This window comes from Colletotrichum jinshuiense, chromosome 2, assembly GCF_051148585.1.
Source record: "Colletotrichum jinshuiense chromosome 2, complete sequence".
Taxonomy (NCBI): domain Eukaryota; kingdom Fungi; phylum Ascomycota; class Sordariomycetes; order Glomerellales; family Glomerellaceae; genus Colletotrichum; species Colletotrichum jinshuiense.
The window spans coordinates 3927327-3949894 of NC_139309.1; the positions used below are offsets into that span (position 1 = coordinate 3927327).

The following is a 22568-nucleotide window of genomic DNA, read 5'->3' on the forward strand; positions in this document are numbered from 1 at the left end:
CGCCTTGGTGTCTCCTTTGTGACCACAAGCTACCGTAATCATGTATATTATATGTGCTGCGCTCGTTCTCAAAACTCACAAATGCCCCCCGCCATTCTCCTTTTTCCTTGTGAAGTTTCGTAGACTCGTCCGGAGTTTGGTCTGCTCCGGGTCCACTACTCCACCACCTGCCGCCCATTCATGCCTTGAGGTATAGCATATGACGGGCAGTTAATATTAACTACAAGTGCCCAGGTTAGCCGTCCTGGCAGCCAAGAACTTGACGTCCTTGCTCTTCCCCAACAAAGTTTTAGAAATGCCTCCCCCCCCTCCTGTTCGTTCCCCTTCTTGGCTCGGTAGCGAGAAAACTGGGCTCGTGTTGCCCTTTTTGCTTTTTGCAACCAAAGAAAGAAAGGGGAAAAAAGGGGGGGGGGGGGGGGGGGCATGGTAAGAGCTGACAGATCGACAGCCCTTCACAGCGATATTAGATTTGCAGAGTAGTTCTTCAGGGTGTGGTTACTAATCGGCTCGTTCACGGCAAAGCTGACGGTTGGAACCATTAATGGGGGGATTGGGGGGGGGGGGGGGGGGCTGGTCTGAGATCGAGATGCCGGGAAAGGATAACACGATAAACAAATCCCCCTCCAAATGTGGTAGCATACAACGATCCCAATGCCAGACCGACGAGATGGAGATGACTATATCACAGCTGCTTCGCCGCTAGGATTCGTTCGTATAAAGTTCATATGCACACTGCTATTGTTTTCACGTATGTACAGTATCTGGTATAATCATCAAAGACAAGGCCATCGTACTCTTAACAACCCAAGACAACAACCATAACAGATCGCTCCAAAGCATAATTTTTAGGTATCACAAAAGACACCTTTTTGTGGGTATTCCGATTTCCGATTTCCTCCCACGCCTTGTCTCCCGACCTTGCGGTTATGCTCCGTTCATTTTCTTGTTCCCGTTCTCTACGTCGAATAGATAGACCTAGGCCTTGGCAGGCTGCACCAGGCTAAAGATCTCCTGGGCAGTGCGCTTGACGATACCACCAGTGACAGGGAGGCTGGTGCACTGCTCAAGGAACAAGTCGATCTCGCGAGCGGCCTGTCTGCCTTCGTTGATACCCCTGTGATATTGTTAGATCGTGGTCAAGATTGAATAGAGCTCGATTTGTGAACTTACCAAACAATGAGGGACTGGCCGCGGCGGCAGTCACCGGCGGCGAAGACACCGGGGATGTTGGTGCTGTACTTGCCAGGCGGGGTTTTAACGTTCTTGCGAGCGTCCTTCTCAATGTCGTCGCCAAGGATGCGGGCCTCAGGGCCGAGGAAACCCATGGACAGGAGGACGAGGTCAGCAGGGAAGAACTGTTGGGAGCCCTCAATCTTCTTCATGTCCCAACCGCCAGTGGCAGAGCGGGTCCACTCGACACGGATGGTGTTGATACCCTTGACCTTGCCGGATCCGTCATCGACGAACTCCTCAGACATGATGCAGAATTCGCGAGGGTCCTTGCCCATGTGCTGCTTGACCTCGGTGTGGCCATAGTCCACGCGGTAGATGCGAGGCCACTGAGGCCAGGGGTTGTCACGGGCACGCTCCGGCGGGGGCTGGGGCAGCAGCTCGAAGTTGATGACGGACTTGGCGCCGTGGCGGACGGAGGTACCGATACAGTCGTTACCGGTGTCACCACCACCGATGACAATGACGTCCTTGCCCTTGGCGGAGATGTAGGCTCCATCCTCGAGCTCGGAGTCGAGGAGAGACTTGGTGTTCTTGTGCAGGAACTCCATGGCGTAGTGGATACCCTCGAGCTCACGACCCTTGATGGGAAGGTCACGGGCGACGGTGGCACCAGTGGCAATGACGACAGCGTCGTTCTCAGCCCGGAGATCCATGAGCTGGACATCCTCGCCGACGGCAACGCCGCACTTGAAGTTGATGCCCTCAGCGGCCATGAAGTCGGTGCGTCGCTTGACAATGCGCTTGTCGAGCTTCATGTTGGGGATACCGTACATGAGAAGACCACCAGGGCGGTCAGCACGCTCATAAACGGTGACGGTGTGTCCGGCACGGTTGAGCTGGTCAGCAGCAGCCAAACCAGCAGGTCCAGAACCAATGATGGCGACCTTCTTGCCAGTGCGGACCTCAGGAGGAGTAGGAATCATCCAGCCCATATCGAAGCCACGGTCGATAATGGCACACTCGATGGACTTGATACCAACGGGGTCCTCGTTGATGCCGAGAACGCAGGCACCCTCGCAAGGGGCAGGGCAGACACGACCAGTGAACTCGGGGAAGTTGTTGGTCATGAGCAGACGGTTGAGAGCGTCGCGCCACTGGTTCTGGAAAACCAGCTCGTTCCACTTGGGAATGATGTTGGAGATGGGGCAACCCGTTTCGGACTGGCAGAAAGGAACACCGCAGTCCATGCAACGGGCGGACTGGTACTTGAGCTCATCCTCATCAAGACGGGAAGACAACTCGGCCCAATCCTTGGTACGGGTCTTGGGGTTCCTGTACTTCTCAGCACGACGCTGGTACTTCATGAAGCCCTTGGTCTTGTCGAGGACAAGCGCGCGCTTCTTCTCGGCGGCGTTGTCGCCAATGGTCTCCTCGATATCCTGCAGCTTGGCAGCCTTCTCCTCCTTCTTGGCAGGAACACCAGAGACGATAGGCAGGTTGTACTCGGCACGCTTGGCCTCGGCAGCCTTGGCCGCCTCTTCCTGGAGGACGCGCTTATAATCGACAGGCATGACCTTGACGAAGCGAGGGAGGGCACGGTTGAAGTCAACCAGGATACGAGCAGCGAGCTCGGATCCAGTGTAGTGGTGGTGATCCTCAATGATGCCGCGGAGGTAGGCGATTTCAGTGGGGTCCTCGACAGCCTCGGCCTCAACCATCTCAGTGTTGAGCTTGGACAAGAAGTCCTTGTGGATGTCCAGGACGTAGGCAATGCCACCAGACATACCAGCAGCAAAGTTGCGGCCAGTGCTGCCCAGGATGATGACACGGCCACCGGTCATGTACTCGCAACCGTGGTCACCGACACCCTCAACGACAGCTGTGGCACCCGAGTTACGGACGGCGAATCGCTCGGCTGCAACACCGCGGAAGAAGCAAGTGCCCTTGGTGGCACCGTACAAGCAGACGTTGCCGACAATGATGTTCTCCTCGGCCTTGAACACAGCGGAGCGGGGAGGGTAGACAATCAGGCGACCACCAGACAGACCCTTGCCAACGTAGTCGTTAGCGTCACCCTCAAGCTCAAGGGTAACACCAGGAGCGAGGAAAGCACCGAAGGACTGGCCAGCGGAACCCTTGATGTTGACATGGACTGTGTCAAGAGGCAAGCCATCTTCACCGTAACGCTTGGAAATGTGGTAGGAGAGCGAAGTACCCATGGCACGGTCGGTGTTGACAATATCACACTCGATTCTGGAAGGCAAACCCTTGTCCAGAGTCAACTCGGCCTCTGAAATCAGCTTGTTGTCCAAACGGACGTAAAGCTTGTGGTCCTGCTTGCGGACGTTGAAGGTGGCAACGCCAGGGCGGAGCTTGTGAGCGGGAGTCAGGAGGAGGGAAAGGTCGATGTTGGCGGTCTTGTTCGTGCGGAGATCATCCCGGACTCTGAGAACCTCGACGTGGCCGACCATCTCGTTGATGGTGCGGAAACCGAGCTTGGCCATGATGGCACGGAGCTCGTTGGCAACATAGTAGAAGAAGTTGATGACGTGCTCAGGGGTACCGGTGAACTTCTTGCGCAGCTCAGGATCCTGAGTGGCAATGCCGACGGGGCAACTGTTCAAGTGGCACTTGCGCATGAAGATGCAACCCATGGCAATAAGAGGAGTGGTGGCGAAACCCCATTCCTCAGCACCGAGCAAGCAGGCCATGGCGACATCGCGACCAGTGCGGAGCTGGCCGTCAGTCTGGACAACAACACGGCCACGAAGGTCGTTAAGAACCAGAGTCTGGTGGGTCTCGGCAAGACCAAGCTCCCAGGGGAGACCGGCATACTTGATACCAGTCCAGCGAGAGGCACCGGTACCACCGTCGTGACCAGAGATCAGAATGTGATCAGCCTTGGCCTTGGCGACGCCGGAGGCTACGATACCGACACCAACTTCGGAGACCAGCTTGACGGAGACGCGAGAGCGAGGGCTAGAGCACTTCAAGTCGTAGATCAACTGCTTCAAGTCCTCAATGGAGTAAATGTCGTGGTGAGGAGGAGGTGAGATGAGACCGACACCAGGGGTGGAGTGACGGGTGCGAGCAATCGACTTGGACACCTTGTGACCAGGAAGCTCACCACCCTCACCGGGCTTTGCGCCCTGGGCCATCTTGATCTGGATCTCATCCGAGTCGGCGAGGTAGGCAGAGGTGACTCCGAAACGACCAGAGGCGACCTGCTTAATGGCAGAACGCATGGTGTCGCCGTTGGCCAGACGCTGGGAGCGCTCAGGATCCTCACCACCCTCACCAGTGTTGGACTTGCCGCCAAGCCTGTTCATGGCCACAGCCAACGTGGAGTGGGACTCCATAGAAATGGAACCGTAGGACATGGCACCGGTGCAGAAACGGCGAACGATCTCAGTCCAGGGCTCAACCTGCTCAATGGGGACGGGAGTGCAGTCCTCAAACTTGAAGTCGAGCATGCCACGGAGCGTGCAAGCCTTGATCTGCTCGTACTGGGAGCGGGAGTAGGCCTCGTAGGACTTGTCGTTCTTGGTGCGGACGGCATCCTGGATGTTGGCAATGCAAGTGGGATCGTTCATGTGGGCTTCACCACCATCACGCCAGTGGTACTCGCCGGACTCAGGCAAGCCGGTAACACCGACGGTGTATCGAGAGGGGAAACCTCGCTCGTGGAAGCGGAAGCTGTCCTCGGCGATGGCCTCGAAGGTAGAGCCCTGGATACGGGAAGCGGTACCCTTGAAGCAGCGCTCAATGACCGTCTCGTCGAGACCAAGAGCCTCGAAAATCTGGGCACCCTTGTAAGATGCAAGAGTGGAAATTCCCATCTTGCTCATGACCTTGAGAATACCACCGTCGCAAGAGTGCTTATAGTTGTGAATCAGAGCATCGTCGGAAAGCTTCTTCTTGATGAGCTTCTCACGGTTCAGCTTGAGAATGCACTCCATGGAGAGGTAGGGGTTGATGGCATCAGCACCGTAGCCGAGGAGGACACACATGTGGTGGACCTCGCGAGCTTCGGCAGTCTCGACGACAATAGCAGCCAAGGAACGCCACTTGTTGCTGACCAGATGGTGGTGAACCATACCGGAGGCGAGCAGAGCAGAAACGGGGACGCGGTCCTTGGAAGTCTGACGGTCGGACAGAACGATGATGCGGTCCTTGTTCTCGATGGCAGCGGTGGTTTCGTTGCAGATGTAGTCGAGGTGGCGCAGGTAGCCCTCGGTGCCCTCGCTCTTGGGGAACGTCAAGTCGATCATCTTGACGGTCCACTCGGGGTGCATGGTTGAAATGTTCTTGAGCGAGTTGAACTCGGGAATCGAGAGGATGGGGCTGGGTAGCAAGAGACGGCCGCACTGGGTGCTGTCCATCTCAAGCAGGTTGCCCTGAGGTCCAACGTAGCACTCCAGGGACATGACGATCGACTCACGAATGGGGTCAATAGGAGGGTTGGTGACCTGGGCGAAGAGCTGACGGAAGTACTCGTACAGAAGACGCGGCGCCTGAGACAAGCAGGCCAACGGGGCATCGTTACCCATAGATCCCAAAGCCTCCTTCTCGTCGGAGGCCATGGGCGCCAGAAGCAAGCTCACTTGCTCATGCGTGTAGCCAAAGGCCAACAGAAGGGGGTCCTCCTGCAGACGGGAAGAGTCTGGCTTCGCGGCAATGTCAACACTCTTACCCACGGTCTCAAGGACCTTGGGCATGGTGATGAGCTCCTGGTCGAGCCATGCGCGGAAGTCCTGGCGGCTGGAAACAGCCTCCTTCAACTCTTTGTCATCAATGATGCGGCCGGCAAGGGTATCAACGAGCAACATGCGGCCGGGTTGGAGACGACCCTTCTGGATGACCTTCTCGGGCTCGACAGGGATAGTGCCGACCTCAGAGGCGCAAATGATGCGATCGTCGTCCATGACGTAGAAACGGCAAGGGCGAAGACCGTTACGGTCGAGGTTGGCACCACAGTAACGTCCGTCGGCGAAGGTGAAGAGAGCAGGGCCATCCCAAGGCTCCATCTGGCAAGCAGCCCACTCGTAGAAAGCGGCTTTCTTGGGGTCCATGTGGGTGTTGCCCTGCCAGGCCTCGGGAACCATGAGCATGACAGCCTCGGGGAGCGAAAGAACACCGTTGATGGTCAGCAGCTCCAGAACGTTGTCGAAGGCGGCGGAGTCAGAGCCGCCATCCTCAACAATGGGGTAGAGCCCCTCGAGTTCCTCCCTGAAAATGTCAGACTGCATGACACCCTCTCGGGCTCTCATCCAGTTCTTGTTACCACGGAGAGTGTTGATTTCACCGTTGTGCGCGGCCCATCTCAAAGGCTGGGCACGGTCCCAGGAGGGGAAAGTATTGGTTGAGAATCGGGAGTGGACAAGAGCGAAGTGAGCCTCGTAGTCGGCGTTGACCAGATCATAGTAGTACTGGTAGACCTGAACCGGCGCCAGCTGTCCCTTGTAGACAATGTTCTTGTTAGAGAGGGAGCAGAGGTAGAACCAGTTCTGGAGTCCGATGGTGTGTGTGGCGCGCTTTCTGAGGACATACAGCTGTCTTTCGAAGAGTCTGTCATCAAATTGCTCGGGGTCGGTGTTCTCGGGGGCGTTGCCTGAGCCATAGGCGGAGGTCAACACGACGAAGGGCTGCATAATGAAGGGTTCACGGGACTTGGCGGCGGGACCAAGCAGGGTCGAGTCTACGGGAGGCCTTCGCCATCCCAAGACACGGAGGCCTAACGATTCGGCAATGTCTTCCAACTGCCTCTTGGACTCTTGCATAGTCTCTTCGTCTGGCTTAAAGAACAGGTTTCCCGTGGCATATTGTCCCAGAGGAGGCAACACAATGCCTTCCTCCTTTTCAAAGTTCTTGACAAAGAATCTGTGAGGGATCGAAGTCATGACGCCAGCGCCATCACCGTCTCGTGCATCAGATCCCACAGCACCTCTGTGGGTCATGTTGCAAAGCAGGTTGCGCGCTGCGGGCATGGTTAGCAGGGAAGGTGTAAAGGAGGAGGTGGTGGTTGTTGAGCTCACCATCGCTGACAATCTTGTGGCTAGGCTTGCCCTTGATGTGGCTGCGAGAGGTTAGTGACCAACTTTCGCAGTATGAAGTGAGGAGGTCCATGGACTTACCAAGCGAAGCCGACACCGCATGCATCTTTTTCCAAGCTGGGATCGTACAATCCCCTGCAATTGTTTGTCAGTACCAAGCATCAATTGCAAGTTTTGGCGAGCGCACGTACTGCTTCACCGGCAAAGCACCCGCCCAAGACGAGTTGTTCTCCGTCTGGTACTCATAAGGAGTGTATTGCTCTTTTTCAGATTCAATATGGTTTTGTCGGTCGTCGAAGTCCTCGGGCAGGCCCATGCTAGGCGAGGATTCGAGCCTATGTGTGATGGAATGGGCTGGTATGGGTCGACGAGGGAGTGACTATTCCAGTCGGTGGTAAGTGATCGGTATGAGCGGATGCTCGGGTATAGATCTGCAAGGCCCAAATGGGTTCAGGTCAGTAACGTGAAATTTGAACCACGGATGCATATGTCATGCGAGTACAGAGTGAGGCGAGATGAGGGGAAATCAAATGGCTGGCGGGAGGGTCGCACAGAGAAACCCAGCAGCCCAACGCCCACCAAGTGCAAGGCGAAGGGGAGAGAGAGATAGAGAGCTAGAGCGAGACTGATAACGCGAGTGGCCGAGAAAGCTAGAGTCTGAGAGAAGAGAAGTGGCGAGGAGAGTAGTTGGAGAGATTTGGATGCGGGGTGCGATATCCAGCAATTAAGCTCAGAGATGGCGAGGGACTCTCGGAAGGCCAGAGGAGAAATTTCCAGGACAGTGAAAAGTCTACGCTGGAACCGGGTTGCAACTTCGTTCGCACTTAGGAAGCACCGGGTAGAAGAGAGAGCGACAGAGGGTGCCTGGGGTGTTGTTCGCAGCCCTTGGGGGTATCGACGTAAGACCAAGATGCCCGGACAGGAGTCCTAAGCAGCAGGCAAACAAAGCCTGCTAACAGCACACATGCAAGGAGCCATTTCGGCAGAAATCCACTCCAGGAATGACAGTGACGGTACCAACAAGCATTGACAAGCAACCCGGCCCGGGGTGGAGGGGCAGCAGGCTGGCAAGCCACATCCAGCATCCCCCGAGGCAGTTTGCCCCGAGGCAGTTTGCTCAGACAAGGGTAGCAAGACATGCAAAGCATGCACAGCAAAGCTACTGTCGCCGACTGCAGATAGATGGTGGGGTGTTTGCAGAATGCAGAATTGCGGTGCCGACCGTGCTCAGCGGCGTATCCATGGCCGCAGCCAATGATGGGCAGGCTTTTGGCAAAGCATGCGGCTAAGAATGGTGACGCCAGTGCCCGCCAGGTCTCTGATGGATGGACGAGCGTATGGAAGCGGACACCAATCCCGCCTGTGCTAGGCCGCCACCGGCCGACAGACAGCCCCTCCAAGACTTTTTTTTTTTTTTTGCTCTCTCTCTCTCTCTCGGTGTTGCTTTGGCTTCGGCTGATAGGCGGCTGCAAGCTCCATTCTTGCGGTGACCTTACATCACTTCCACAGGGATTGCGACCAGGGGTCGACTGTCTAGACCTGGGGGTGTGTGGGGTCGACCGCAGCCGTAGACGCATGCTCCAAAAAAGTGCATGCGTAGCGCTGTGCAGAAAAGATTGTGTGCGACTGTCCAGACGAGAGATGGCGGCGGCGGCGGAAATGCCAAAATCGAGTCAAGTGATATGCCGCCAACTGCACCGCTGCCTGTCTCAATGTCATTGCTGTTGCGCCTGCTGCCTGCTGCTTCCGTGGGATAGTAGAGGCCAGGCTCGACTCGCTGTTTTCGTCTCGGTTGGTGTCTCTCTTTGGGCGACGCAGTCTCGGTCTCTGCATTGTGGTGCTCGCGACTCATCTTGTCTCTGTCTGTCGCTCGTTCTCTTGTTCTCTCATTCTCTCGGTCTGTGCTCTGCATATTGTCTTTCTGTGACCGTCTCGGCAGGCCAGAACAAGATGGTGGTATTGTGTGTAAGGTAGGTGGGACATGGGAATGGCACAGCAAAGTCTCAGGCATCAAGGCCGGGCTTGAGCTCCGAGGTTCTCTGCGAGTATTAAACACTTACCGGCAAGCTTTGGGTATTGTAGGTGACCGAATGGTCAAGATTGTTGCGCAATGGTATCGAGAGGGTTTATTTACTACCGTCGAGGCACCGCGCGAGAATAGTGGGAGGGCGGAAGAAAGAGGGAAAGAGAGAAAAGTGTGAGGCGGGAGAAGAGCAACCTTTTATGAAAGGTCTGGTCCCGGCCCAAGTGTGTGTGTGTGTGGGCGTGTGTGCGTGTGCGTGTATGAGAATGGGAGAGGAGGAGGAGAGTCCTGAGTCGGCGCTGGGTCCAAGCCTGGGAGGGGGGTGGTTGGAGGGGAAGGGGAAAGGGAAAGCGGTTGCCGGCGACCTCCCGAGAACGACAAGAAATCACAGGCCACAGGAAGTCAATGTAATTTGGATGAATAAGACGTTTCTGTATGGAGACAATGGGGTGGGCTGCCGGGTTCTGGACAGAGAAGGAGAGAGAGCATGGGAGCGAGGCAGCGAAGGACGGACGACAATAACACGGCAGAGGGCCCTTTTCGGGATATTGGGCGCTTCTGGGCGCGAGATCCAATGGGCTGTGGCAAAGTTGGCAGCAGCAAGAAGCGGACGTGGTTATGTGCAGAGTCTTGATCCACCACCTACTGGCAGCTACGCTAAGAAAGTCCGTCTACTGGAGTATCCGTATGCCCCTCCCCTGGTAATTTGCGAGCTGCAGACGGCTGCTACTTCGTCCTCGCTGGTGTTTTGCAGGTTTCCGCTGAAGGGGAGGGGCCGAAAGACAGTGGGGGTTTGCAGCGTGCGTGGGTGGTGGGATGTAAAAGGTACGTACCGGCTGCATGTGCTGCGGAATTGATTGATTGATGGGATGGAAAGGGAAGAGGAGGGAAAGAACAGCGGGGAGGGGGGGTACGTATCGGCGAGGAAGGAACAATACATGCGTCTGTGCGCTGAACCGCTGTGTCTCTGATTCGGGCGAGTCGGCCTTTCTTTCCACTGATCAGTCTCCTCTCCCCTTCCTCGGAATACGTACGCAGTTGGGGAAAATAAAACAAAAACCTGGTGGGGTACGGCTCTGGCAGAAAGCGAGATGCACCGTCCAATCAACGACTGGCTCAATCCAACAGGACGCACCCCCATTGGCCAAGCAAGGTCTGACTCTTCGACGACTCCTTGGACTCCTCCCCGCCCCGCCTCCCGGCCCATGTCTGCCTCGCTTTCTTACCATGGATGCTCCGTTTTTCGGTCCATCTCTCTTCAGTGGGCTCCCATAATCCATTCTTCCCCTTGCCCATTGATGCTACCTACCATTTACACCATGCCACCCTGTTAGCCTCCCATCACTGCCCAGGAAACCCCTAGGCTGCCACCCTCACCCTGCAACAACTTGGTAAAAACCACCCGCCTCGAGTGGCCTGTCCGTGGCCGATGATGGTCTGAAAGTGGACCGGTCCAGCGCACGATTCGCCCCTCTATGGCGCTGCTCGACCACGCTGATGCCGACCCGGCGGGGACCCATGTCTTTGGTGAAAGGAAATGGAATGGTCAGACAGCGAGAGAGCCAAAACCACATGCCAGAAAACACCGCACATCGCCCGGTGGCAGGACATCATCGACACTATCCCCCCAATGGCGTTGCCAGCACCCGCTGCTCACCATCACCTCAGCCTCAGATCATTGTCTCGGTTTTGGAGGCTGCAAATCCCGGTATTCTGCTGTTCTCTTCATCGCGCGGACACGAAAGGCGACCTTGCCGGCTGGTGTCCAATGCAGGACTCTGGCCACCTCCGGCCACGTCAACCTTTGATCAACTTCCCTCCACGTCGACTCACCCATCACCCATAGCCCACCAACCCACCTGTTCACAACCTTACGCTCCCTCGTCCGCCTCTCCAATGTTGCAAACCTTCGTCTCCAGTTACCACCATAGGTCATACAAGCCGCCAATCTCCGTCCCCATGCGCCCCCAAGGCCCTCCAGAAACCCGACTTGGACCCTCCCACCACAACGAACGTGCCAACGTTGCTCTGCGGGGTTCTACCCTGACCGTTGGGTGTTCCATCACGTCGTGCTACCGGTTTAGCAACGCTTCACCCCGTACTCTTTCCCCCTTTCTCATCGGTTGAACGACGCCGGATTCGACGACGATGCACAGGTCTGACTGCCTGACGTACTACCTGGTCGTTCGGTCCGGGGGAAACATGGACATCGGCCGCAAGTGCTCCCAATTCCGCCAGGTCAACGCTGCCAGACCCCCTTTGGAGGGCGGTCTACAGCCGATTCCCTGACCGACAAACCCAATTCATCCCGTCCCTTCATTTTACTCCCTCTTTTACCCGGACGTGGTGCGCTAAAGAATGGTGTGCCTCCGGGGCTGTTTCCCAAGTCCCGTCAGTGGTTCTTGGCCAATGGCAGTGACCCAAGTTCAGATCTGCAAGCATGAAAGAGATCTAACATGCGCAGATGAGGCCGAAGGCGAGCGGGGCCTTCTCTTGTCTATTCCGTGAAATCACTTTTTCGTCGTCGTTTATGTATTCGCCGGCGGCGGCTATGGACAAGGACACAGATTGAGTTTCGCGCGCGGCCGGTCATTTCTTACTGCCATTGACTCTGAAGCATATCGCACCTCGCCGCGCCGTAGGGCCTCTTTCCGTTCTCTGTTTGATGTGTAGCCCAAAACGACCCTCAGCGGTATTGCAGCGTGCGGTTTTCATGGGCTTGCTGGTCTGTCCAGCCTCTCCCGCGCATCCGCGACGGCAATGGCATGTGGTCCGTTCGCTTTTGCCAGGTGTTCTACTCAAGCGAATCCTCTTCCAGCCAAGCGTCGTTTGCGACAATTCCTTGTGTAAGAGAATTTCGACACAAAAACCCGGCGCTTCGGCCAAATCCAGCGGCCAGAGATGCACCCCACACACCGCATGCAGACCAAGCAGGGGCTACCCAGTCATCTTCTGCGTCTCGCGAAACGGAGTAGCTGAAAGGTTAAGTCAGCAACGAGCAAGCTTTGAGCTCGCACCAATCAGCCAATTGCATTTCAAAGAGGCCCTTAGCCGATGTCGCCTCGGCCCTTGGGGGGCCCCTGACAGTCCGCAGGAAGCCCCCAAGAAATTGGACCCGGACCCTTCTTGGACAAGGGCATTTCAAGCACCAAATGTGGGTGATTGGGGTTGGAGTTGGGGGAGGGGGGGACGGCGGTGGTTGACCTCGTTCATCTCCAATTGCGCTTGCACATGCTATTGAGAGGACAGCCATACTTTGCTAGCCTGCAGAAACGCTACCTGCCAGCCTCTCTCAGTTGCCTCACGGTTATGCATGCACTTGAACGGTAGTAACAGCAGCAGCAACCAAACCAAAGGGCCAGCTCATCCGATAATCGAGCAACTTGCGTCATGCAATCGACTGGGTGCAGATTCCGAAATGTTTCCGATAATCATTCACGAATGAGAGCTGGCGGTGTATCTCTGTTTTGCCTATCACCCCTCCGATCTACGGAAGTTGGTGGTGTCGATGGCTGGACGGCACAGTCCGATGGACGACCAGGGGGGGACTTTTGCTTTTCGCGAAAGCGCCCGAGGCGTCATCAACCAGAGATGCCGAAGGACGGAGATGGCGGACGAACAAATTCACCCAGAGCCCACTCAGCAGATGGATAACAATGTGCGCGTTCTGCACGAACGAGGTTGCCGACCAGATACATAATGTCACTGCGAACAATACGGGCTCCTTGGGAAGGCTAACCAATGGCGGGCAGCACCGAATACATGCATCCAGGGGACTGCGCAACTGCAACAAGACGGGATGGATCAGATTCGATTGTTGCACAGAATGACATTCGAAAAGGGCAACAAGTCGCCTTCATCTCCGGCATAACTGCTGAGGTGAGGGGGGCGCGTGATTGCATTGCAGCGGCAAGAGATGTTGCCCAACGCCCAAAGGGTTGCTGTCAAAAAATCGACAACGTGAAATAAGAGATGCCGGCCAATCACAACCAGAGCCGCATCTTCAAACGTCTTATCTTGGACCAACCACGACGGCCGCTTGTTGCACTTCCCATCTGAGCTACAGCGCGCCAGGCGTCCCTAGTCTCCCATCCATGCCAAATGCAACCCCGCCGACCGGAGGAGTTCGAGATCTCATAATTCCCTGCTTGACGAGCCCCTGCTGGCTTCGACGCACAGACGTTTCTGGCCTCTTGGCTCTGGAGTTGGGAGGGGGGGAACGAGAAGAGAGGGGCATCTCCGAAGGGAATCAAACGTCTAGCCTGCTGAAGCGGCACAGACGTGCCAGCCGTGGGAGACACACCCGTGCTCGGTGATGAACCGCCTGGACGCCACGCTGTTCCTACGTCACAGGTGCCGTCGAGGTGCATGGGCAGATGCTGAGGGTGCCTATCAATATGCGCACCAAGCATAGGGGGTTTGAACCTTGAGAGAAAATTTGCCTTACCCTTGGAAACGTTAGGGTTTTGTAGGGCTGCTTCTCGGCCAGCACGTGTCTGTGTCCTGGATCTGGATGGACGCAGGCTGCAACCAAGATGACTGCAAGCGGCTGACCACCTATGTCCTCCTGAAGCGACCCTCCATTCCTGCAACCTCCATTTCCAACTCTGAGTGCCGCGGCGGTTCACTTTTATATAGCGAGCCGCCCGAGCTCAATATGTCCACTAGCATGAAGGACGAATGAGGGAAATGGGAATTGCAATGACGTCTCATGGGTTTGGAGCATGCATATACATAGTAGCGGCTTCGCTAGTCAGCAACTTGAACAACAGGAATTATAAATGCCTGGGCCGACTCTGGGAACAGTCGCCTTTGAACTATTCCGAAAGTCTTTGTGGAGTTTCTTCCACGATGACCCCCCCCCCCCCCCCCGAAGCGAGCCTACGGCATGGAACCTACCAACGCCATCGCACGCTAGCCAAGCCCCCCCGAAGTCGGCTCGGCCGTTCCCCCCCAACTAGAGCCGGACGGGTGTAACCCCCTGGCGGCGTCCTGGGCTCCTTAACCGCCCTATATCGGAGAGCCATGCCTCAGGTCCACCCAGACCGCGGGCAGGGACTCGGGAGACAGGAGCGAGAAAAATAACGGGCAGAAAAGAGCCCACTCGAGTCAGCCCATGTCCGCAAGGAATTCCCACATTGCGGAACAATGGCATTTGGAACCTCCACCAGCACAACCAATGCCAATAACTCCGTTGTCAGCGCTGTTCCGACTTTCCCCGATGGAACGCATCAGAGCGCCGCGGGGCGCGCGAGCGCTGGTCCTCATTTCCCCGTCGCTGCGGACGAATGCAGCAGAGGAAACCACCCAAAAATATGAGAGGACTCACAGCACTCGGGACCCCTGTTTTCTATTACCTCACAGAATATGCTAAACCTGGAAACGAAGAGACGCAGGCGCTGAGGAGCCATTGGAGTATGGGTGAAACTTGGCAGCCAGAGAGCAGGCTCAAGAATTCGGTCAGAGATTGAGGCGAGGGGCAATTTGGCGGTGGGAGACAAGCCGTCTGGTCCGACCGAGGAAGAGTCATTCAGTCGACTGGCGGGGGCAGCCAGTTTGGTCTTAGTACGTTTGACCTACACAGCCGTAGAGGGAGCGGGGATGACAGCTCCAGGCCGTGCCACACCTGACGTTGCGCGGAAACTTCGTGACAGTGAATCGGTGACGATGAGGTATGTCGTTGGATTAAATGGCAGTTGGCCACATTTTCTGCCGCCCGTTGTGAAGCATCGTGACTTTTTTGCAGCAGGGATTAAGCGCGCTAGGCGCGACGCGTCTGCGAAGGTGGGGTAGATCCTTGCCCCGGCAAGCAGAGGAAGTACGTACTCTGTATAATGTTTACTCTTGCAACTTCGTGACAGGCGTCTGCAGCGGGGTCCCATTAATCGCGACAGAGCTCGACGGCGACAACGAATGACGTCCTACCCAACTGTGAGGGCATCAATTCACAGGCACAAGCCAACCACCATCCGCCATACAGCTTTACGGCCATTGTGGCATGGATAAGCCACCATGTTCGGCCTTCTTCCAGACCTGACCCCACGAGACGTGAGCTCCCCTCCAACTCTTCCCTAGCCTCCCCCCTCCCCCTCCCATTATGACAGCCATCTAACCCCGTACCGAACACGGACAGTCGCACTCGATCTGGTACACATCCTCCCGTAACCCAATATCCCAAGCCGCCCTCCTCGAGGCCCACGACCAACGCCACCACGAAAACAACCAGCATGGCTCCGGGCAGCACAACCCGAGCTCCCGCCGCGCGGGCCAGCTCCTCGTCGAACGCTCCGCCCTCGCGCGCCTGAGGGTCGACGAGCAGCAGATGGACCGCCGCCGCCTCAACGTCCAGAACTTTGGCAGCACGTGGCTGAAGCCGCCCGGAGTGCCCAAGACGCTGCACCAGATCCGCGAGGAGCGGCGCGAGCAGGAGGAGCACGCCGAGGCGATGCGGCGCGAGCAGCTCGCGCAGGAGCTCGCCGATGCGGAGGCCGCGGGACAGGAAGTGGATGTGCTCGAGGACGACCCTGCCGCCGGCGGTGAAGAGGAAGAGGCCAGGGACCTCGACGACGAGATCCCTGATGCGGAGGAGAGTTTCGGGTTCGACGGCGGGGAAGACAGCGATTTGGACGACGACATCTCGAGCAGCGAGGGGGCTGCCGTCGATGACGACGACGACGAAGACGACGACGACGACGATGACGCCACGGAGGGCGGCGGTGTCGGAGCGGATGACGAGGGCGAGCGGCGCGACGGCCTTGTCGCGGCGAGGATGCGGATGGCGGACGACGCGTTTCGGCAGGCCATGGCGCGCGGGGACGTCGACGGGGAGGACATGTACGGCGCCGAGGAAGAGCTGGAGGCCTCGGGCCAGGGCCACATGCTCGACGAGGAAGACCTCCTCGCCCCCGGCGAAGGCGCAGCCGACGACCTGGGCATAGACATGGACGCGGACCTCGACGACGACATCCCCGAGGCCGGGGAGCTGAGCGGCGTGTACGAGCACACCGACTCCGAGGCCGAGCTGAGCCTGACCAGCAGCAGCGACGCCGGCGGCCAGAGCAGCGAGGAGGACGACGAGGACGAAGGCGACATCAGCTTTGCGCCGCGGGCCGCCCCGTTGAGACCGCCGCTGAGTCCGACTGGAGACCGAGGCAGGGGCATGGGGATGGGAATGGGAATGGGTAGAGGCCACGCGGGGCCGAGGAGCAGCATGGACCTCAGCGGCCTGTTGTCCGCGGATGGGAGCAGTATGATGGACAGCAGTCCGAACGTCAGGGCGCAGAGGCGTTGATCCTTCTTTCGTCGGCTACCCGGAGGGAGTAAACGAACGGGGGCGGGGGCGGAAGACGGGCTGGGAAAAGGATTTTCATGATACCCCCCTTTTCGACATGGCTCGCATGCGACGTCGTCGACTCCCCTCACTTATTTCCAACGATTTTCTTGGGGGCTCGACGAGGGAAGTGGGGGGAAGCACACACTACCACTGGCAAGCAGATGATGCGACATAGCCACAGGAGCTCTCTATCTCCATGTGCCTTTCTCCATCAACGCACCTCCAACGCACAAGGAGGCGGGACAACGGGGGTGGGCATTGTAACGACTTACGAATCACACAAGAAAGCATACAAGGATCACCGTGAACATGGAAAAAAGAGAACCTCGAGAACCAAAGAATAAATAAGGGGACAAGAAATAAAAGGTGTGTAGCATTATTAGACTTGAGGTTGCCCACGTTCATACCAAAATAGTCAGGACTGGGCGTTTCTTTTTTAAATACTGCAAATACCAAACTGGCCCAAGCAAGTAAAAATAAAAATAAAATAAAAAGCCTGCATGCTTTTTTCCCCCCTCCCCTTTTCTCCCCCCCCTTCCATTTCGTAATCGGACATGCGTCATGCCTTCGTCTTCCATTCTCTTCCCCCCCAAGTAGTATAAATTTGATTCTTTCCACCCTCCTACCCATCAGCCACGAACCCACCATATTCCCCCATGTCTCAGACTTTCTCTGCCCGGTAGATGGATTCTGGGTGGGGCGGAGCTTGTATGGCATGGAAAATGCCCTCCTCCAAACGCCGAGCATGCAGAACAACAGCCACACCAGCCAACCCAATCGAGGATTTCGTATGTGCATGGGTATAGACACGGCTCCCCCTCCTCACGCTCCCTAGCAATGCTTCCTTCCTTCCCTTTTTTTTTTTTTTTTTTTTTTTTTAGGTTTTAGGGCCTTCTTGTGTTGTTTCGGGACAGTAAAGCCACTTGAACCTGGTTCTCTCGGCCTTCGCAATTCCTGCCATGGCGACAGCGGGAATGTTCTTTGCCGGCTCCCATGTTCAAATCACGAACGCCCCTGAGGGTCTCGGATGGCGGGAGCCCTCCAGCATCCTGTTTCTCCCACAACCCCCTCCCTCGTAAATGCAGCTTGTGTTACGTCTCTTTCCCGGGCAACTTTGCTATCGTTGACTTAGAAGAGCCAAACGTACGTGAAGAGGAAGCACACGGCGGCGAAGAAGCCGAGCCAGACCTTCCAGCCGACGCCGGTGCGCTCGGCCATCAGCAGCATGCGGTTCATGGTTCCCCGCAGGCGCAGGCGCGTCGAGTCGAAGGTGTCGTTCATCTTCTCGGCGAGGGCAGATGACTCGCGAATCTCGTCGCCAATTGCCACCGTCATCTTGGAGGTAGGTCAGTGTCATGTCCATCTACGGGGTTGGCTTGCGAGGAGATCGCCCGCAGAGAGGTTCGGGGGATAACGGGAGGTGGGCGATGCGGAGGAGAGGGGAGACGTACACTCTTCAGGATCTTGACCTTGCCCATGATGCCCTCCACCTGTGCATCATTCTGGCTCTCGAGCTCGTTGAGGACGGCATCGCTGTACTGGCCCCTATGACACATTGAACCCGTCAACACACTGTTTCCCTAACTGGTGTCGTTCCCGTGGTCGTCATAGCGGTATCCCAGTCGGTACCGCCCATGTAGAAAGTCAAAAGGGGTCGTACCGTGAGTTAGGCGTCGCAGGGCGGAACCCCCGACCGTCGACACCGAGGTGGCTCCCAGCCGCGGACGGCGCAGGCGATGCGCTGCTGCCGGCGTACCCGTACCCGTATCCGCCGCCAAGTCGAGACGGCGAAGCGCTGACGGGCCGCCGCGCGTTGTCGCCGGTGTAGCCCTCAAAGAGGGCGCTGCGGGAGTCGCGCTGGTGGAGCGAGGAGGCGCCGAATCTATATTGTGAGAATAGGGGGTTAGCCTCTGCATGTGGTCCTTTCTATTGTGTGCTTGTTTGGGGCGATCGCAGATTGCGCATTGTGGTCGCTGAGGGTCTGAGGCTGGCTCTGTCTGCTTGATAGGCCTTCGGGGATTGCGCAGGTCGAGGGTGATTCGAGCATCATCACCGCCATCCGGGGTCCCGAGATTCCGTCTCAGCATCACAGTCTGCGATCTTGGACCGACTGCATTGCAAACCCGCGTCGCATGCGCTCCAGATGGAAATTCGGGAATAGATAATGACAGGAGGCGAGGGTTTTTTTTTTTTTTTTTGGTTCTTTTTGCACCAGTTGAAAGTACGCACCTTGAAGACATGGTGTCCGGATCGTCGCGTCGTCGCGCGAGCTTCAGAACGAATGCTCGCTATTGAATGGTTAAGTTTCTTCGCGGCGACGAAACCCGACGGAGAAGCGACCGGGTGTGTCTCGAGGCGACTAACGAAAGGGGCGGTGCGTGCTAGACACCAAGAAAGAACCCTTTTTTTTCTTTAACCTTCCTTCCCTCCCCTTGGGGTGTCATTCAAGGTCGGGTCGGTTGTGTTGCTAGGGTGGGGAGGCGAGGTACTCTAAGGTAAATGTCGAATCTCGGCTGGGCGATCTTTATCTTTTAGCGGCTGTTCCGTCGCCCCTTTGACGTCTTTGCTTGGTCCGTTCCCCCCTGCCAGATATGTCTGGAACCAGGGATTCGACGGTGGGTACAGTGAGGCGGGCTGGGTTGTGCGTGGGAAAGGGGAGTCGAGTTGAAAATGTGTAAGACGAGAGGTGTTCTGAACGTGGAGCGAAGAGGTTGTCGCGCGGATGACATCTGCTTAATTCATGAGAAACGAATGACGTCCGGGCGCGTGTCTGGACTGTCCATTTTGGCCACCTACCACCAGGTACGGCTGTTGGCGGTTCCCCGTCCCAGAGAGAACGCAGCGGCACCTTTTGGGGGACGTGTCGTCCTGCTATCCAATCGAAAGCGGTGATGGGCCTTAAAGTAAGGCAAAGAAGGCGCACCTGACCTTGAAAGCGGATGTGCCTGGGGCCAGTGCTGGCCGGAAGCGCCCCCCTCCCTCCTATAGAAACAGTACCGCTGTCACTCTAGATTGAAGGCTCCCAGCGCGGAAGTTCTAGTGCAGCCAGCGTCCGAGCCGCATACATAGTACTCGCATGCAAGGTCTCGGCCGGTAGCTCGACGGGATGCATATGGGGTACTTTAAGGGTGGGTGAGTTGTCCGGTTCTCTTGCCCGCGCTTTAACATGTTGTTTACGATACGACGTTTCACCCGATGTACCTTCCCTACATCAGTACGTACAAGGCCATGGTTGCTGCTTGGATCCCCAATAGCTCTGCGTCATGCATAGATTAGCAGTTCAGTTGGCAGCTTCCAAGTGGATAGCTCCCCGCCGGCGACCTGCTAAGAATTTGTACTGGAGCACAGCTGCTAGGACCTGCATTCACACGCCATTCGATATGTCCACGGGGGCGTATTAGGAAATAAATAGACACATAATAGTTCACCGTCATTTCGGCTTGACCATCCAATGCCGCATAATCTTCATTTCCATGGCACTCGTAGTCCAGGTAGCGACACTACGGGCTGAGTAGCTCGGTAAAGTATAGCATCCCACCCAGGCGGGCAGACAGCAGACCAACTCGTCTCAATGCTGTCTAAAGCGATATCCACCGGCTCAACCATATGTCCAACCACCAAGCCCTTTAGTCGATGTAGGGCATGTTATCGACATCAAGCCCTGCTAAAACTTTTGTATAATCCCCGTTTCCATTTTCTTGTGTGTTGTCGTCCCAGTAACCGTCATGGTATCACCCCCTGACCGAGCCGCGGAGGAAGACTGCTGAGCAGAGCGGAGCTCGCTCTAGTCCTCGTCCATCCTGGAGTCGTCGGGGGCGTGGAAGTCATCATCGTCCTCATCATCCTCGTCCTCAGCGGGGTTCTCCTGAGCCGCCTTCGCGAAGTCGATGACACGGCCGCGAGTGCGGCGACCGCCCTCGACAATGTTGTTCAGATCGATCTCATCCATGCCATCCTCATCGTCACCTGTAGTCGCGTCACATCAGGTTAGTCAAACAGTCACTCTATAGTCTGCAATGGACATGCTCGTCTTACCAGCTTCGGCGACCTATCACTTCACGTTAGCTCCGGGGCACCCTGCTGGAAATTCGAGAACAAAATTGAACATACCTCGGCGGTCTCCTCCTCATCGCTGGAGTCCTCGTCCTCCTCCATAGCGTCGCTCTTCTCGACAGTCTCCTCGGCGGCAACCGCCTTGCCCTTGCCCTTGTTCTCGACGTCAGAGAGGGAAGCAACGTTGTTCTCGTTCTCGGCGGCCATTGTGTCTGATCGCGATGGAATTTCTTTGTTGTTTTGGATGTCTGATGGGAGTTGCGCAAAAGCTGTCGCAGTGTTTTGTTGGTGGAGGATAGATGGAAGTTGGGTGGTGGGTGAGGATTAGGAAGTGGAGGCAAAGCTGCGCAGGCAAGCGACGGATTTATCAGTTCGATCGTACCTTCCCCGGTCCCAGCTTTTAAGACTACCGCGCAAGGCTTGTGTAGCGCATGCCACGGGTGACTCTGGGCAACGACGCTAGTCTGTTAATGGACTAGTTCGTGAAGGTCGCACCGCACGTGCCATTCTGGTTCCTGCTTGCTTGCTTGCTTGCTTGCTTGCTGGAGGCCTGGAGATAGTTACCATACTGAACTGAGGGTACTCAAGGTGGCAAAGGCAGGAAATCAACCGAGCCGCAACATTTGATGAACCAAAGCGCGGCCCTATATTGCGGTAGGAGGGATTGCCTTTGCTCTGTTGGCATCAAAGTAGGGATTGGATGAGGGCTAAGTCAAGCTTGAGGTGCCTGCTGAGCGGCTGCAACGCAACGTACCTATCTCACTTTTATGGCTTGTCGCTCTTGTGTCTCGGCCACCGCTGATACAAGCATCTAAACGGAACACATACCTCACGAACAAAGCAGAATGAGTTCCGTGAAGAGACTTTGTCTATCTAATTATATGCAATAAAGTCCCACGAAACGATGTATCACATCCCAGCAATGTAGCAAGTTCCCGTCTGGTGACGGAAATAACCATCACAGCGACATGAAGGCACTGCAAGTAAGGGATCGACTCATCAATGAATAGTGAAGTAAGATCAATTAATGGGTATTCTTCATAACCGCCTTCCTCTACTTTCCATCCCCTCCACCCGTGACAGTCATCAGGACGACAATCGCAAGCACCCACCAATACCTGCATCAGCGTTAGCGACTTTCCCGAATGCCACCAAGGAGCAAACACTCCGAGCACGGGAACGACATACTTTTGCAGAAGCGACTTCTCTTCCTGTACCACCTTCCTGCCCTCGGGGCTCAACACAATCGGCTTGTTCAAATCGGGTGTCTTGCCCTGCGTAGCAACTTTCAAAACGGCCTGGGGTCCGAAATCCCTCGTCGCACCCGCGTCGATCCTGACACCCTTCAACCCCGCCCCGACGACCTCCCCCGATGCATCGACGCTGAGGATGATGTTGGGCGAGTAGCCCTTGGCGAAGTTCTCTGTCGAGGCCACGGATACGGAAGACGTCCACCGAGCGGTCGCCGGGTCGTAGATGCCGACGCGGACCAGCTTTGCCGTCTCGTCGGCGAGCTCGGGAAGTTCAAAGGAGGTAACGCTCGACTCGGAGGGCCGCTTGATGTCGTACTCGACCTCGGCGAGGAGGAGGGGTTTCTGCGCGGAAAGGGAGACGGGCTCGATGTAGACCTTTGCGAGGCGCGTCTCGGCGGCGGCGAGGGTCGCTGCGAAGAGCGCCGACAGGAAGGTCGTTGCGCGCATGGTCGGATTGGGGTTTCCCGCTTGACTATGCGCTCCAAAGGTAGCGCTGGGTTCTGGGGGTGCAAGATGCGGCGGGTTGTGAAGTTGGATGGATGTTGGAGTGGAGGCTCAATGGGGACCATGAGCTCTGGGGGCCCGGAATTAGCTCGGCTGATTGCCCAGGGAGGTGCACCGCAGCAGTGAGAAGGGGGGTCGAATTGACAGTTTCCTCACTACGGAGAAGCCACCTTGGA

The 22568-nt window shown here is 56.6% G+C and overlaps 5 protein-coding genes across 5 annotated transcripts; 1 reads left to right on the forward strand and 4 right to left on the reverse strand.

Moving 5' to 3' along the window:
* Positions 1 to 975: 975 nt before the first annotated feature.
* On the reverse strand, positions 976 to 7542 carry EsH8_II_001020 (glutamate synthase (NADH); the record flags this gene model as incomplete). Its single annotated transcript, XM_083264318.1, has 5 exons — positions 976 to 1114; positions 1171 to 7150; positions 7209 to 7249; positions 7308 to 7361; positions 7418 to 7542. 5 exons carry the CDS (start codon positions 7540 to 7542, stop codon positions 976 to 978), a joined length of 6339 nt encoding a protein of 2112 aa, XP_083121640.1.
* A 7719-nt stretch (positions 7543 to 15261) lies between these two features.
* Positions 15262 to 16540, forward strand: EsH8_II_001021 (Apc15p protein-domain-containing protein; the record flags this gene model as incomplete). Its single annotated transcript, XM_083264319.1, has 2 exons — positions 15262 to 15297; positions 15383 to 16540. The coding sequence occupies 2 exons, from the start codon at positions 15262 to 15264 to the stop codon at positions 16538 to 16540; spliced, it is 1194 nt and encodes a 397-aa protein (XP_083121641.1).
* A 1170-nt stretch (positions 16541 to 17710) lies between these two features.
* EsH8_II_001022 (SNARE domain- containing protein) lies at positions 17711 to 18822 on the reverse strand (the record flags this gene model as incomplete). The annotated part of the gene is made up of 4 exons (XM_083264320.1): positions 17711 to 17917; positions 18034 to 18127; positions 18243 to 18464; positions 18812 to 18822. The coding sequence occupies 4 exons, from the start codon at positions 18820 to 18822 to the stop codon at positions 17711 to 17713; spliced, it is 534 nt and encodes a 177-aa protein (XP_083121642.1).
* Positions 18823 to 20366: 1544 nt separating this feature from the next.
* EsH8_II_001023 (histone chaperone domain CHZ-domain-containing protein) lies at positions 20367 to 20842 on the reverse strand (the record flags this gene model as incomplete). The annotated part of the gene is made up of 3 exons (XM_083264321.1): positions 20367 to 20548; positions 20618 to 20630; positions 20693 to 20842. 3 exons carry the CDS (start codon positions 20840 to 20842, stop codon positions 20367 to 20369), a joined length of 345 nt encoding a protein of 114 aa, XP_083121643.1.
* Positions 20843 to 21689: 847 nt separating this feature from the next.
* On the reverse strand, positions 21690 to 22335 carry EsH8_II_001024 (uncharacterized protein; the record flags this gene model as incomplete). The annotated part of the gene is made up of 2 exons (XM_083264322.1): positions 21690 to 21753; positions 21824 to 22335. 2 exons carry the CDS (start codon positions 22333 to 22335, stop codon positions 21690 to 21692), a joined length of 576 nt encoding a protein of 191 aa, XP_083121644.1.
* Positions 22336 to 22568: the final 233 nt, after the last annotated feature.